At 45.7% G+C, this 15,806-nt stretch overlaps 1 protein-coding gene across 8 annotated transcripts in view; it reads left to right on the forward strand.

Annotated features, from left to right (window-relative positions):
• The first annotated feature begins 1,523 nt into the window (after positions 1 to 1,523).
• The window catches only part of LOC118221100 (A disintegrin and metalloproteinase with thrombospondin motifs 14), a 54,545-nt gene continuing 40,262 nt past the window's right edge, over positions 1,524 to 15,806 (forward strand). For 5 of the 8 annotated variants that reach the window (XM_035405804.1, XM_035405806.1, XM_035405807.1 and 2 more), the window contains exons 1-2: positions 1,524 to 2,524; positions 3,107 to 3,501. In XM_035405804.1, the coding sequence (XP_035261695.1) occupies positions 2,446 to 2,524; positions 3,107 to 3,501 (474 nt within the window). In that variant the 5' untranslated portion in view covers positions 1,524 to 2,445. Of the gene's footprint in view, positions 2,525 to 3,106; positions 3,502 to 15,806 lie in introns of those variants that run through there. The other 3 variants (XM_035405809.1, XM_035405810.1, XM_035405811.1) reach the window with 2 other exon arrangements.

The following is a 15,806-nucleotide window of genomic DNA, read 5'->3' on the forward strand; positions in this document are numbered from 1 at the left end:
TCTCAGTCAACATTTGATCATATTCATGTTCCAGCATTGAATTCTTTGTAATGTAAACACACACACACACACACACACACACACACACACACAATACTGTACGTACTACATGTACTGATTTTTAATGGCTGGAAAAACCATTACAATCAGTCCGTGAAGTGAACAGCAAACTCGAGGCCCCGTAATCACTGTTTATGAGCACTTTTGTAAGTGCACTGCATGACCCAGCTCCCCGGATGTTTAAAATGCTCCTCGGGCCAGTTCTCAGAACACCGGGCTCCTCGTTCTGATCGCGCTGTTCTTCTCCCGTTAAGTTTTAATTACCTGTCTGTGCCGTCACGATCTGACTCGCAGTGGTTTTGCCCCCAGTGGAAAGCGACACATTGGTACAAATACCCCCGTGATAAAAGCGCCGTTAGGGGAATCTGGAGATTCATACCGCTGCCCTATTCAGGTTGAGTAAAAACCGATTTCAGACCTTGGCTTTCTGCCTGCTTGCTATAAAATACACTCGGAGGGATGTAGCGTTAATCGTTCCAAATACTCTATCGAACTTTAGATTAGCATCAGAATATGCCTCACGCATATTTCTATATTAGAAGTAAAAAAGTAGCCATGCTTTCCAGTTTTACGCTGGTTGGAGTGCACCAGCATGCAAACAGCGTGTAAACCGCAATGCATGCACACTGTTCCTCTTCAGCAGAGAGGCAGTGAAATGCCATGTGAGTACTGTTCTTATACCATGACCGACCCTTCTGTATCGCAATTTCATGCTCGGTATTGTGGTGAGTTTGCAATTAATTTCAAAACGGGGATTGTGAGTGACAGTGGGTGACGCTTCGGTTAAAAGCTTAATGTTGCACCTTATCTGATAATCGGCTTTGGCTGCACGTGATGTTCTCACCTTAAGGCAACGAGCTCATATAGCCCGCCGCCGGTATTACACACGGTGCACGTTTGATGAAAGGTGTATAAAATGCTGTACAAGCAATAGATTCAGTTTTATCTTCAAGTATATCCCAGATTAATTGTTCACTATAAAGTTTATCTCGTTAAAAGCTTTGTCGTTAAAAGCTGAGGTAGTGACATACAGTGCATTTCACACGGACTGTTGCTTTTAACTTGCTTATTGCTCTAAGAGCAAAACGTCAAAGTTGCTGTTATTACAGTGATATGATAATGAAGACGTGCGTTCAACAAGAATGTTATGAGCTATATATAATTATGTCTCCGCGTGCAGCCATGCTGACATTATCATTTAACTGTTCTGACACTTTAATTTATTCTATTAAAATACCATTCTATAGTGTTTTTCAGTCGGCGCTGTTGTACTAATGAAACCTTACAGTATTAACGTGAAATTTTGCCACGCTGTCGGCAGAAACTTCAAGTTTTCTTCTACAGGAGAAGGCATTCTCCCTCTCCCCAACTTCTTTCAGACAACCGTTCCCGAATCCTCCTCCAGTAGGCGGTGCTACTTTTGAAGGTAGTAATTTATTCTTAAAAATGTAATTATTGCGCATATTTTGAAATCCATTAACAATGTGTATGTAAGTTTGTGCTGGTTTAAAATAGCATATTTAAATAACATACTATAGCAAGTCAGGTAAATAGATTACGCGAATTTTCAGTATTTTCCCCAACTAAAAATAGCCTACTGAAGAAAAACTAAACTTTTGCCGAGAGAGAGAGAGGGAGAATTTTTTTTAACGTTTTGATAGATATAGGTTGCATAATTTTCGCGAACACTGTACATTGCAAGCAGCGACCTAGCCTATCACAAACAATTGCTGCACTGTCACAGTTAAGAAGCGCAATGGGTAAAAGCTTTTCAGTGCATTCCTTAAGTTGTTTCCCTCACAATCATTCGCCATAACTTGTTTTCAGCGCTGGAACTTCTGAGTTGTAACTTTGTTGGGTAGAAGTTCAGAAGTTAGTGACGGTTTTTCTGTACACTAAACATGTCCACCTTCGCATAATTGCGCGTACCATATGTCTATTAAACTCAAACTCTTTAGAGATGTCCTCTTACAACTCAAATACATGCACTTATATTTGTTTTGTAAGAAAAAAAAAACACACACAAGACTCCGAAGCCGCCCGACTCCCTGGTTCCCGTACAGACCATTTTTACTTCACTGAACTCTGTGATTAGCTGGAGAGATGTCGTCATCAGCGCTCCGATTTTCCCCCCTTCCTAAATGGATGGGGCTGTCCTGGTTTATGCACAGTTCAACAGAGGCCAAAAGATTGGAACAACTCATGAATATCCGTCAGTTTGGCTTTTAGAGTTACGCTCAGAATGCTTGCCAGTTTCGCTGCAGCTACAGATTGAAAGCTTGTCCCACAGACTGTGGGTCCAGGAAGAGGGCTCATTGAAAGTTTACATTACTTCTACTCCCGTTGGTTGAAGTGGCAGCTTTTAATATCATATTAAGTATCGCAATGGATTATGTCTATTTTATTATGTACTGTTCTATCAGTTTATTATTTCTCGATTACAGACTTTCTGCAAAAGCACATGGTAAGTTTTTCTTCAATAATTTTGTACTTATCATTGAACTTTATTTTGCTTCCGGGAATTGCTCGAGGCGAAATAAAATGCAGAGCTGAGAAACACCATTGTTACATACATACAACTTTAAAAAAATGTAAGTATCGATTAATTATGAAAATGCACATTAATACCATTGTGTCCTGAGGACACCATGACGGGAGTCTTAATTTGGCAAGTGTCCAGATCATGCTGTCAGTTATTCTTAGGTGACGAAAACATTTTGCTTAAATTAAATATACAGCTGTTTTCCACTCTGCAACTTCCTACTTATCATTATTAAGATAAAAATCTGTTCACTGTAATTTTATTTAAATGTGTATTAAACGCTACTAGTTTGCTGGACTATCTTTGCAAATGGGAAAGTGATTTTTTAAAGTAACTAATAAAAAAGTAATTAAATAATTATAGTGTTGCTTTTGTAAAAAAAAAAAAAAACTTTTGGCTGCATATGCATAGCATTGCTTGTGACTTACTTATTAGTATGATATGCAGTATGTTTATTTTATTCCTCAGTGAATGTGTTTCTTACTTGAATATTTGTTCCATCAGCCAATCTCTCTGGAAAGTTAAGTGAATATGGTCTTATCGTGCCATTCAGTACAGACTCCCGCGGCCGGTACGTTTCCCACGTGGTCTCAGCCGCGTCTGGAGGTAAAGGCGGGGGCGCGCGCCCTGGACGAAGACGGGTAGCCCGCAGCGCCTCCGAGACTCTTTCTGTAACCTCAACCGGACAACACTTATTTTTCAACGTCACTGTTTTTGGGAAGGAATTGCACTTACGCCTAAAAGCCAACCGAAGACTGGTTGCGCCAGGTGCTTCCCTGGAATGGCAGGAAGACTTTGAGGAAAAGGCCCATGAGCAAATTAATGGCGACTGCGTTTTCACGGGGGATGTATCCGATATGCCCAAGGCCACGGTGGCAATAAGCAACTGCGATGGACTGGTAAGTGAGTTTCCATGGTGACATTATTGAACACTATATAGACCAGATGGTATAGTCCGATTATTCTTAGCAAAGGAACCATTGATTGGGGTTCCTAGTCATGCGTGTCATGATGTTCTTTTGCAGGCCCATGGGCCAAGGCCAGTGATCCATGTGCTGAGTATCATCTCTGTGTTTCTGCATCCTGAGACAGCTGAGCAGAAATATGCTGCTATTTCAGATGGAAAGACTTTCTTTTTTCCTGTGACTGTTATATAAGCTGCACATGTGAAACAGCTGCACAGAGCTCCTCTCTGTACTACTTAAAAACCAAATGTGTAGTGGACCATTAATATAAAACATTTGCACTTGTGCAGAACTGTTGAACTGGTGCAGTATCACCTACACAGTTTTTCAGTGTTTTGTGTTTGTGAAGGGAGGAGTGACATCACACACAAAGGTGACCGTTTTCTCTCTAGATGAAAACAAAAAGGATTGCATTTGCCAGACACTTTGCAACGGAGCTGTGTGCTTCACACACACATTCCAGCAGTACAGGTTAAATCCCTGGCTCAAGGGAGCAGTAGCTCTTGTAGAATGAATGGCTTGCATGTCATGATTCACTTTGAGTCCCTGAGTTCCTCTGCATGTCGTTAATGATGGGCTTACAGGTATATTTATTCTAAATGCAGATAGTATATAAGAACTAGATTCATGTTTAAAATGAACATCCTTGCTTCTACATGCTGATATGGTCCAAGCATGAATGCACAGACTATAATTGCAAAAGCAAGGCTTATAATTTGTTTGCATGCAGACACAGCCAATCATATTAAGGGCTTCAAGATTATTTGGATTGGTACAGAACGCACACACGCACACACACACACGCGCACACACACACATATACGCACACACACGCACACATACACACATGCACACACACATGCACGCAGACACGCATGCACACACACGCGCACGCACGCACACACACATGCACACACGCACACACACACACACAAAGCTTTAAAGAACAATTTTGCTGTCTTTTGAAGCAAAATTCACATACATATTAACCTAATTTTTTGTCCTGTTGCAGACAATAACATTTTGGGATGAATTTTATTTGAGATAGTAAATTAATAGGAGCTGGTGCTGAACGGGACATCTGAACATCTGCTATTCTATTGACATGTTTTTTGTGGCTTGTTGTGGCACACGGATTATTATTAGACACTGGAAAAATTTATCCAAAAGTGCAAAGGTAGCCCATTCCGTGAGTTCCACCAGACACTTCTCAAGCCCAGAGGTTTCCAAATGGAAACAAAACACTGAAAATACTGACTTACCTCCAAGTATAATCTTTCACTCGCTTGCTGTAAATTTCAATTAGACATTAGACATCTTCCCCAGGCAGTGAATTGGAGGGGCGATCCTTTCAATAAATTCAAATTTGCATCTGGACTGTGGCAATGCAGTAGCATCTGGACTGTGCCAATGCAGTAGCATCTGGACTGTGCCAATGCAGGAGCATCTGGACTGTGCCATGCAGGAGCATCTGGACTGTGGCAATGCAGGAGCATCTGGACTGTGCCGATGCAGGAGCATCTGCACTGTGCCAATGCAGTAGCATCTGGACTGTGCCAATGCAGGAGCATCTGGACTGTGCCAATGCAGGAGCATCTGGACTGTGCCAATGCAGCAGCATCTGGACTGTGCCAATGCAGGAGCATCTGGACTGTGCCAATGCAGAAGCATCTGGACTGTGCCATGCAGTAGCATCTGGACTGTGCCAATGCAGAAGCATCTGGACTGTGCCATGCAGTAGGATCTGGACTGTGCCAATGCAGTAGGATCTGGACTGTGCCAATGCAGGAGAATCTGGACTGTGCCAATGCAGGAGCATCTGGACTGTGCCAATGCAGGAGCATCTGGACTGTGCCATGCAGTAACATCTGGACTGTGCCAATGCAGGAGCATCTGGACTGTGCCAATGCAGTAGGATCTGGACTGTGCCAATGCAGGAGAATCTGGACTGTGCCAATGCAGGAGCATCTGGACTGTGCCAATGCAGGAGCATCTGGACTGTGCCATGCAGTAGGATCTGGACTGTGCCATACAGTAGGATCTGGACTGTGCCAATGCAGGAGCATCTGGACTGTGCCAATGCAGTAGTCATAGCCACACAGGTTGTGCTGTTGGCTCAGTGGCATGCTGGTTAGAAAACGTTCTAGGGTGCTGGTGATGGAGCGACTCTTCGACAACAGCTTGCAAGTCAGCTGAAGTCCACGTTGGCCCTGTTGCTGAAAGCATTTGTGGACGGGTGAACTGCTGTTCCTTCACAAGGTTAATTAAGGGCCTTTCCTACTCTACTGTGAACAACAAAAGAGTGACTGTTGGGATGTTAGCAGTTAGCAGGTTTTTATCATTGTTCAGTGACCCCATATTGGATTCTGAAGACTTTGTACAGTGAAAACTGGAATGGCCATGGATGAAAGTCCTTTAAACCATGTGCAAGCGTTAATGTAGCATATGGTCAAAACATATTCTGATTGAATATTACCTATTACTGAGACACAAACTAAATTACCAGTGTTGGTCAGGCAAACAATGAAATAATTAATTAATTAATTAATGTCTTAGGTAATTACAGCCAGAGCCATGAGGAAAACACCTTCCTGTTCTAAACCTGGGTTTTTTACATAACAGAGAGAACTTAATTTCTGTTAAGAAAATCTCCGCTTTGTTACTTTTTGCGGTAAGATAGACTGTTATTTGGAAACAGCTGCAAGCTTTTAGAGCTAGTGTTTACTTCAGGCTGATGTGCAGAGCTCATTGGGATGATTAATGCAGTTTGTTCTCTCTGTTCACACAGGCTGAGTGGCCTATTGGCTTACACACCTCAGATAACTGGCTCAGTGTATCTCCTAGGCCTCCTCTTTGCTCCACCTTGTTGATTCCTAGAGGGGCTCTGCAAAATTAATGAGTGAATGAATGAGTTGTGTGTACAGTACAGGCTATTAATTCATACAAAACGCATTACCAGTGAACAAACAATTCAAAAGAGTACCATGGATTTATAAGGGCTCACAGCATTAATTATGAAATTTCACGCTGTGTCATATTTTCAGAAATCTCTGAGGATGACAGATGTGCATGGTGATTGTGTATGGCAGCCTGTGCAGATTAGACAGGGGGAAGCGAGCAGCGTATCGCTGTAACTTCAGTCCGTAGTTGTATAATAATATCTGAACACACGTGTGCCTGAGACAGATCCCGTGGAAGTCCAGTTCATACTGTAAGATGTGCAGGGAGAGCTGGGAGCTGCTTCCAGCCCCAGTGTTCAGAGCCGCTGGATATCCTTCCTTTCATTTGTCTTTACTGTTGTCTTTCACGTTGGCAATGCATTTTCTGACTTTAAAGCCAAGGGATGCATGTATGTTAGAGCGACTCTGGCAGTTTTACAGATGTTGTTATGGTTGTAATTATGTTGTTATTATGGTTCTGTGCTAGCAGAGGTTATGGATTTAAGTTCCCTCTCTCGCTATACAGAGAAGCTTTATTGATGATAGCTATTCCGCTGCAGAATGGGATTGGTGTGTTTCCTGCCCTGGCCAATGTACTGTGGCAAATGAATGAGCCGTAAGGCTGATATTGATCTGACCTTCGGACAGCTGCAATCTGGCACAGCAAGCTGTTCTGTTACTAGCTTGATGATAAAACTGATAGGTGTGGATATGTGTGATTAAGGTCCAGCTGAAAGTAACAGATTACAGATGAGATAGAAGTGCTCTCACAGCAAGAAGAGCCAAGATTTAACTGTTTAACATCTGCAGATTACATCCTGTCTTCTTTTAGTTTGGAGAAGGTAGAATGAATCTGATGAGTGTATGAACTTTTATTGATACTGCTATATTGGGTTCAAAATGGCGTTCGTTTTGAAGCAGTCACAGCCATGCTTGTGTAAGCAATCCTTGGCTAGTGCCAGACATCGAGTGCCACCAGGTCCCAAAAGCAAATGTTTGTCTCTAAATTCTCTCCCGAGAAGGCACGTGAGATGCAACACGAGCCGTGTGAGCTTGGGGCCGTCACAGCTGTTCTGTTAAACACGTGGAGTCCTCAGTAAGAGGGATGCGTGACATCATCAGCTAGGCATTACGGTATCCTGGTCTCCAGCCACGGGCCCCAGAGGGACAGGATTGCTCATCTGAGACGGCGGAGACATGACAGACAGCGCATGCCACGTGTAATAGATCCAGACCCACAGCTGTGTTCGAGCTGATTTCCCCTGTGTATATACAGTACAGACCACTCGACAGAGACAGGTGAGGAACAGAAAGCACAAGAGAGAACATAAAATGAAACTCAGCCTGGATTTTGTTTTTGTGCGGTAAATGCCTATACGCTGACTGCAGGGCTGAGAGACGTCCTGTGAAAGGGGGTTTTGTGCCTGAGAACGCACAGCTGAGGACTGCTGCCTGCCCCTGGCCTGATTCCATCATTGTTCAGCAGTGTTAAATGATGGCTGTTACAACAACAAGCAGCAGACTGAGGAGAGTGAAGTCTGGGGAGGCAGGATCGGGTTACCTGTGTGACAGTAAGCCCAGTCGAGCTGAAACACTAGTATTCCAGTAAAGGGGGTGGGTGGGGGGGTGTTTATGCAACCATAAGTTAAAAAGAGAGAGGTCAGCCCAGCAACTGGGTTAATGCTGCTGAGGTTACTCTACGCTACGATGTCCCTGTGTTTTAAACATCCAATAAGCGTTTATTAGAAAATATAAATATATACACTGTTCATGTGCATTTACTGGGCCCACTGAAAAAAGCCTGGGAAGAAGTTAATGGATTTAGAACATATATTCAGTACATGTTTACATCCCCGTTCCCATCTCGCCATTCATGGGTCCTGCTCGGCTCTTTAGTATAAAGGAATTGCATTCTTGAAGCTTGACTGTTTTCTATATTTCGTGTTACTGTATGTCGCAGAAGGAAATTCCAGAGGATTAAGGTCACTGTGGCCACAGTGCGTGCATTGCACGACGTAAAAAATGTAACTGGTGCGTATCTTGCATCTTACACTGAGAGCATGGAATTGTTGTCCGGCAGTGACATTGCTGAGTGTGTTTTGGATTTTGAAGCCGTATGGTTCGATCCGATTTGTGGAACAGTGTGATTCATGTAATTCGGTCCCTCTGCACTGAGGCTGTTGTTGATTTGAACAGAGTTGAGCTGAGTTGCTGTTGTTGAGCAGTATGTTGAGTTGGGGTTGGGGTAAGATCAAATCTGGACTGGGCTTCCAGGAGTCCAAGGTTATTTGGTTGACATCTTGGTCACTGGGATGATGGAAGAGGAGCATTTGCTCGATCTGCATCTAAAGTCAAGGCAATCACAGAGGCCACAGCACCACAAAACATCAGTTAACTTCAGCTCTTTCCTAGGGCTGTTCAATTATATGGGTGATTTTTTTTCCAAACCTGGGCACATTGTTGAAGCCGCTTCATGAGCTTCTTTGCCAGGACAAGCACTGGAAGTAGACTGAGCAGTGAAAGAAGGCGTTCAGCAAAAACAGCCTCGCTAGAATCTGCAGTGCTGAGGCACTTCATCCCATCGTCGCCATGGCAGTTAGCATGCGAGACATCTTCACGGTGTGGGGGCTGTTGTGGAACACGTCATGCCTAATGGTGAGGAGAATCAGGTTTGAATCGCGCACGCTCAACCAAGCTGAAAATAACTCTGCTCAAATAGAGCAAGAAGCACTTGGGATCGCGTTCGGGGTTCAGATGGAAATTCTCGCTCCAGACAGCCAGCCGGTGCAAAGAAAGGCTCTAATGCTGTCAGCACACGCGCATAAAACAAAGTACCGGAGTTCCTCGCCAATGCTGACAGCCTCTCTCAAGACTAGCTTTGTCTGTGGCACAACTGGGCAGAGAACAAGCTGAGGTCTTCAGACAGGTGGACAAGGGCCCCATCCGAAACGTCACGCCCTGTCATCCAGCTGCTCCTGGGTTAGCGGAGCGTCATCCAGCTGCTCCTGAGTTAGCGGAGCGTCATCCAGCTGCTCCTGGGTTAGCGGAGCGTCCTCCAGCTGCTCCTGGGTTAGCGGAGCGTCCTCCAGCTGCTCCTGGGTTAGCGGGGCGTCATCCAGCTGCTCCTGGGTTAGTGGAGCATCGTCCGGCTGCTCCTGGGTTAGCGGAGCTTCCTCCAGCAGTTCCTGGGTTAGCGGAGCTTCCTCCAGCTGCTCCTGGGTTAGCGGAGCATCCTCCGGCTGCTCCTGGGTTAGCGGAGCCTCATCCAGCTGCTCCTGGGTTAGCGGAGCATCATCCAGCTGCTCCTGGGTTAGCGGAGCGTCATCCAGCTGCTCCTGGGTTAGCGGAGCCTCATCCAGCTGCTCCTGGGTTAGCGGAGCCTCATCCAGCTGCTCCTGGGTTAGCGGAGCGTCGTCCGGCTGCTCCTGGGTTAGCGGAGCGTCGTCCGGCTGCTCCTGGGTTAGCGGGGCGTCGTCCGGCTGCTCCTGAGTTAGCGGGGCGTCATCCGGCTGCTCCTGGGTTAGCGGAGCGTCCTCCAGCTGCTCCTGGGTTAGCGGAGCGTCGTCCAGCTGCTCCTGGGTTAGCGGAGCGTCCTCCAGCTGCTCCTGGGTTAGTGGAGCGGTCTGCGTGACGCACGCTCTCATAGCTTCACAAGGCTGAGGATCGCTACGCCGCAGACTGCACAGCTGTCATACCGGAATGTGCCGCGCGCAGAGCTGCTCCTGCGTCGCTGCTCCTGCGTCACTGCTCCTGCGTCACTGCTCCTGCGTCACTGCTCCTGCGTCGCTGCTCCTGCGTCACTGCTCCTGCATCACTGCTCCTGCGTCGCTGCTCCTGCGTCACTGCTGCGGAGAAGAGAGCTGCGCACAGGCTTTGATCTGCTCGAGCCCCCTCAGGTGAAGCAGGTAGTCCTACGCCAACCGCAAGCCCAAGTCGACTTGCGCAAAACAGAGCAAAAGACAGACTTTTCCACCCAGGAGGACATGGAGTCTCGGCACTGAACTGTCACCATGGCCCAGAATGGGCTCCGGCAACAGTCATCCCACAGACCGGTCCTGTGTCCTGTGTCATGCACCATCCAGACGGCTGAGGATGTAGTCTGGCATCGACGTACTGATCAGCTGCTACCAATCTATCGCAGGGCTCACCTTACCAATGGCAAAAGTATGAAAAGTGCATTACTGTAGAGATAAGAATTACAAATGTCTGTGATGAGAAGAACTAGTTCTGTTGCAATAAGCATTGGTCTCCGCATTTATTTGTTGATCTAGTATGAGCTGAAGTAATGCAAGCTATAACAATTATTTTTGTACAAATTTTTGTAAGCAAGTGGCTAGAAATGGCGATAGTCTTCTGAGTTTCATTCAACATATTCAAACATTGTGTTGTCATATTTTAGCAGTAATATTTACGGAAGTGCAGTGACAGTGCTGATGCTTTTTGGGCATATCTGACCATCACTGGAGAAGGTTAATGACTGAATGCTCAGAACTCACCAGCGCCATTTATCATTTTAGTTCTAAGGCCAGCCATGAAAAGCATAATTATCGCTGTCTAATCCTCATAAATCCAAGCCAGGCCCAGCATCTCTGGCACAACACAGAGAGGTGAAAATAGATGAGAAGGCCTCCCCTGATATCCCCCCCCCCCACGGAAAACCTGACCCACACTTTTATCTCAACCTCTGCTGCTACGCCAGCACAGCTTAGACCTTAATCAATTTTCAAACCAAATGATCCTGCCCTATTTTACCCCCTGCCCCTGCCCCCTGCCCCTGCCCCTGCCCCTGCCCCTGGGGCATAATGTCAAATGTGGCAGTGCCAGCTTGGCACTGTATGTGCTGAGATGAGATTCAGCTGAGCGAGGGAGGCAAACTGTTTATTTTTCTGTGATTATATTATATTTTTTCCATTCTAACAGTCAAAGACCAGATTAAGGATGCAATAAATGTACATCTGTGGGCATATTAGTTTACGTGTCTCATGGTAGCAGGGCTCCCGTTCTCCTCCCCTGAACTTTTGGCTTGTGTGTGCTGTTTTAAATTCTACTTTATTATCTAATCCCTGTCACCCCTTTCTGGAAGGATGTCAGTGTTTACATTGCCTGCATAATCGTTCTCATTAGGAGTGATCAGTATGCTGGCCACAGGATCTAGTCTCTGGCCTGTTGCAGTGTTTGTGGGAGGGATTTCAGGTGGGAGAGTATGTAGTTGATTAAGCCAGTGGCCTGGAATGTATTACACAGAGCAGACCGATTAACCCATTTAAATCAGTTCATATGAAAGTGTGAAGCTTGCAAAACATGGAAAAATGACTGAAATAATAGAATAATAAAAAGGTTACCACAGTATTTCAGATAGAAACCAAAGCCAAGGTTTGGAGAGTGTTCAGATCTGCCAGGGTGTTGTTGTTCAGCCTTTTGAGGGTGTGAGCTAAAATGTGGTAAAACATCACGTTCCCCTAAGGGGTCATCATCAAATGGTTTTTGATGGTTTCTTCAAAGCAGAGCCATAAAATGTCAAATACAATTAGAGAAATCAGATTTTTTTCAGCCTCAGGTGCTCTTTCAGGTGTAGCCCCATAAAGGTGGAGGAGCTGAACTGAAATGGACTCTTTGCTGCGAGAGTCCACACAGTCTGTTTCTCAGCATGTGCTGCATAAAAGCTCACAGCCATGGGCTGCTGATGTCATTACACTGGTGCTGATGGCTTCTGCAGAGCAGAGGACATCTCAGAGAGTTTCCTAGTCTGGAATTTTACTTATTTGAGTATAAAATACACACGCTCCTTCCCAGCACGTATAGTGAGCATGTGGGGTGAGCTGTAGGTGTGTTTGTCCAGGAAGTCATGGTGAGGCTGACAGCCAGTGTTACTGTCCTGAATCCCGCACTTTACCCATGAAAAGATTCAAGGTTTTGAATAGCAGTCTCTCGGTGTAACTACTGATTATACAACGCAATTCTGTCTTAAAATTATATGCTATAAAACAATTTGCCACAATTTTGACAGTTGTTGGAAAAGAAATATAGTCCCGTTTTTCCTGTCTATGCTGGATGGAGTGTTGATTTGTGTCATATTAGTTCTCATCTTCCGTTGGAGGGGCTTTGCTGGAAGCTTTCATGACGAGCAGCACATTAGGCGATTTGACCTTTCCTCTGCATGTCAGTCAAACAGGGTCTGAGAGTTCTTTTAAAAATCGATTTCTAGTTCCCCGGCTTTGCAGGCACCCTTGAGAAGGTCAGATAGGCAGCCCCTTTGACGCAGGGACTTTGGAAGATTCATTTGTGCTTTGGGTTTTAGTGGAATTTGAACATCTATTCATTAAAAAAAAATTCTTTAGACATGTTATGGTGAATTATGCGCTGGTGTATCTCCCAGGTCTTGATTATTTGTTGTAATCCAGGACTAAAATTTCCCGTTATTTTGTTCAAGTTTAGAATTAAACTCAAATAGCGCCTATAAAGGCTTGCAATATGGCTTCCCTGAATGGGAAAAGGACGTTGCAGTGCTGAATTACATAAACATCCTCCCAAAGTTTGTAGTGTTGGCTTTTTTGTCGGAAATTTGCAGTGTATTTGCTGTCGATGTCAGAGGTCAGATAACTGTCAAAAAAAGATCTATGACATTTGGTATTTTGGCACCTGAAGGCTGTTTTTGAATATGTTTTTTCATTATGCATAAATATGCAGTTAAATACATCTGTCATTGTTATTTGGTGTTCCTCAACATTCACAGATGAAAATCTGAATTTCATTTTGCACAAGGACACTACCCCTGTAGTGATGATGACTGATGGGGAACCATGCTGTGCAGTCTCCATGGAAGTGAGTGATTGCACTGAGGGAGGGAGAGAGAGGGAGAGAGAGAGAGAGGGAGGGAGTGCGGGGGGGAGAGGGAGAGAGAGAGGGTTGGAGGGAGTGGGGGAGAGAGAGAGAGAAAGAGGGTGAGAGGGAGTAGGGGGGAGAGAGAGATAGAGAGAGGGAGAGAGAGAGGGTGGAAGGGAGTGGGGGGAGAGAGAGAGGGAGAAAGAGAGAGGGAGTGGGGGGAGTGGGGGGGAGAGAGAGAGAGGGAGAGAGAGATAGAGAGAGGGTTGGAGGGAGTGGGGGGAGAGAGAGAGAGAGAGAAAGTGAGAGAAAAAGAGATAGCCCAGGTGAGAGTGTTGCTCAGGCCCACATATCCGTGGGGAGACAGTGGAGAAGAGGGGAAATGAGCTGCACACGGCACTCCGCTGTGTCTCCGCTGTGTCTCCGCTGTGTGTCCGCTGCGTGTCCACTGTGTCTCCGCTGTGTGTGTCCGCTGTGTCTCCGCTGTGTCTCCGCTGTGTCTCTGCTGTGTCTCCGCTGTGTCTCCACTGTGTCCGCTGTGTGTCTCCGCTGTGTCTCCGCTGTGTGTCCACTGTGTCTCCGCTGTGTGTCCGCTGTGTCTCTGCTGTGTCTCCACTGTGACTCCGCTGTGTCTCCGCTGTGTGTCCGCTGTGTCTCCGCTGTGTCTCCACTGTGACGCCGCTGTGTCTCCGCTGTGTCTCCACTGTGACTCCGCTGTGTCTCTGCTGTGTGTTCGCTGTGTCTCCGCTGTGTCTCCGCTGTGTGTCCGCTGTGTCTCCGCTGTGACTCCGCTGTGTGTCCGCTGTGTGTCCGCTGTGTCTCCACTGTGTCCGCTGTGTGTCCGCTGTGTCTCCGCTGTGTCTCCACTGTGACTCCGCTGTGTGTCCGCTGTGTCTCCGCTGTGTCTCCGCTGTGTGTCCGCTGTGTGTCCGCTGTGACGCCGCTGTGTCTCTGCTGTGTGTCGCTGTGTCTCCGCTGTGTCTCCGCTGCGTCTCCGCTGCGTCTCCGCTGTGTCTCCGCTGTGTGTCCGCTGTGTCTCCGCGTTGGTTTACTCACCCGGCTCAAACCCCGCGCTCCTCTTTGCTTTGGCTGTCTCGTCGCTTCTTATCGGTTTTCTAATTAAACAAAACATCCACGTTATTCAAACTTTTCTGATAAGTACACAGTATCTTAAAATATGTAATCCGCAGATAATAGGCCTATTTGAAAATATTTGCAGTTTTTGTGTTGTTTGTTCCTGAATCAATCCATTCTCACTTGCTATTATTTTATAGTAGTGGCTGAAAAAGAGTATTAAACAGATAACTTATCTGCTTTTGGGGGAGTGAGACCTACAGATAAAAGTCAAATTAACTGCTGAACAGTTCACAGACTATTTTTTGTTTATTGTTAACCATGCATAATTTTGTCTGGATCTCTCAAGATTGCATTTTCCACCTGCCAAAATGTTTGTGGGTATATTTTCTTTTTTTACCTGCTAAATGCTTGCTGTGGCCTTCAAAAGGGTGTGCCAATGGTGACGTAGAACGGTCTTCTGGTTAAAACCTTTTGGGCTCCTGAGACAGTATCTTATGCATGCATGTGCCTTAGCCAACCTGTCAAAACATCCAGTATGGCTGCTTGCAAACCCTAGATTGAACATCACAGGAGGCTGTAATTGTGATGAAAGGGTTGCTAGTCCCTGGGGAATGTGGTTTTTTAGCTACATTTCTGTAGTCCCTCATGGTCAGAGACTAGAAAGCTGCTCTGACACTTTTGCAATTGAATACACTGTATCAGTCTCATGATAACATTCTTGCTCTTCATATATTGATAATAATAATATCTGACCTATGAGTACACAGCAGCAACCTAACGGGGGAGAGGATATCCTCAATATTTTATATTGCATTTCCCATTTGTTAGCTTTTTATATTTCAGTGGAGCACATTGTGTGAGTGTTTGTGCTGTAAATGTAAAATCTGAAAATCCCGCATGCTGGCAGTATCAAAGTTGTTCCTGTGTGCTGCTAAAACTGTGCCACAAGGGGAGTGAACTAGTTTTTCTTACTTTCTACAGACATTTACATCCAGATATTCATAAAATAACGGATGAATTCAGAATTTGACTGATTGCAGCGTGTAGAGATGAGCTTCGGTTCAGCTGAAGAGCCGTGTGCTGGCCCTGGAGCCTCCAGGCCTTCACAGGTAGACTATAGGGCTAATCTGAAGAAATCCTGGAAAGCTGAAAAAAGAACCGAGCTACACAGTGGGGGAAAGTGAAGTGTTAAATAATACACCTCAATCGCACACACGCTGAAACGCACACACGCACACGTATGCGCACATGCTCACACAAATACATGCACGTATGTGCACACAGACACTCACACACACACACACACATGCACACACGCTCACACACATACATGCACCTATGTGCACACACACACACACACACACATATGCACACACGCTCACACACGCACACACACACTCA

Source organism: Anguilla anguilla, chromosome 2 (assembly GCF_013347855.1).
Source record: "Anguilla anguilla isolate fAngAng1 chromosome 2, fAngAng1.pri, whole genome shotgun sequence".
Classification (NCBI taxonomy): Eukaryota; Metazoa; Chordata; class Actinopteri; order Anguilliformes; family Anguillidae; genus Anguilla; species Anguilla anguilla.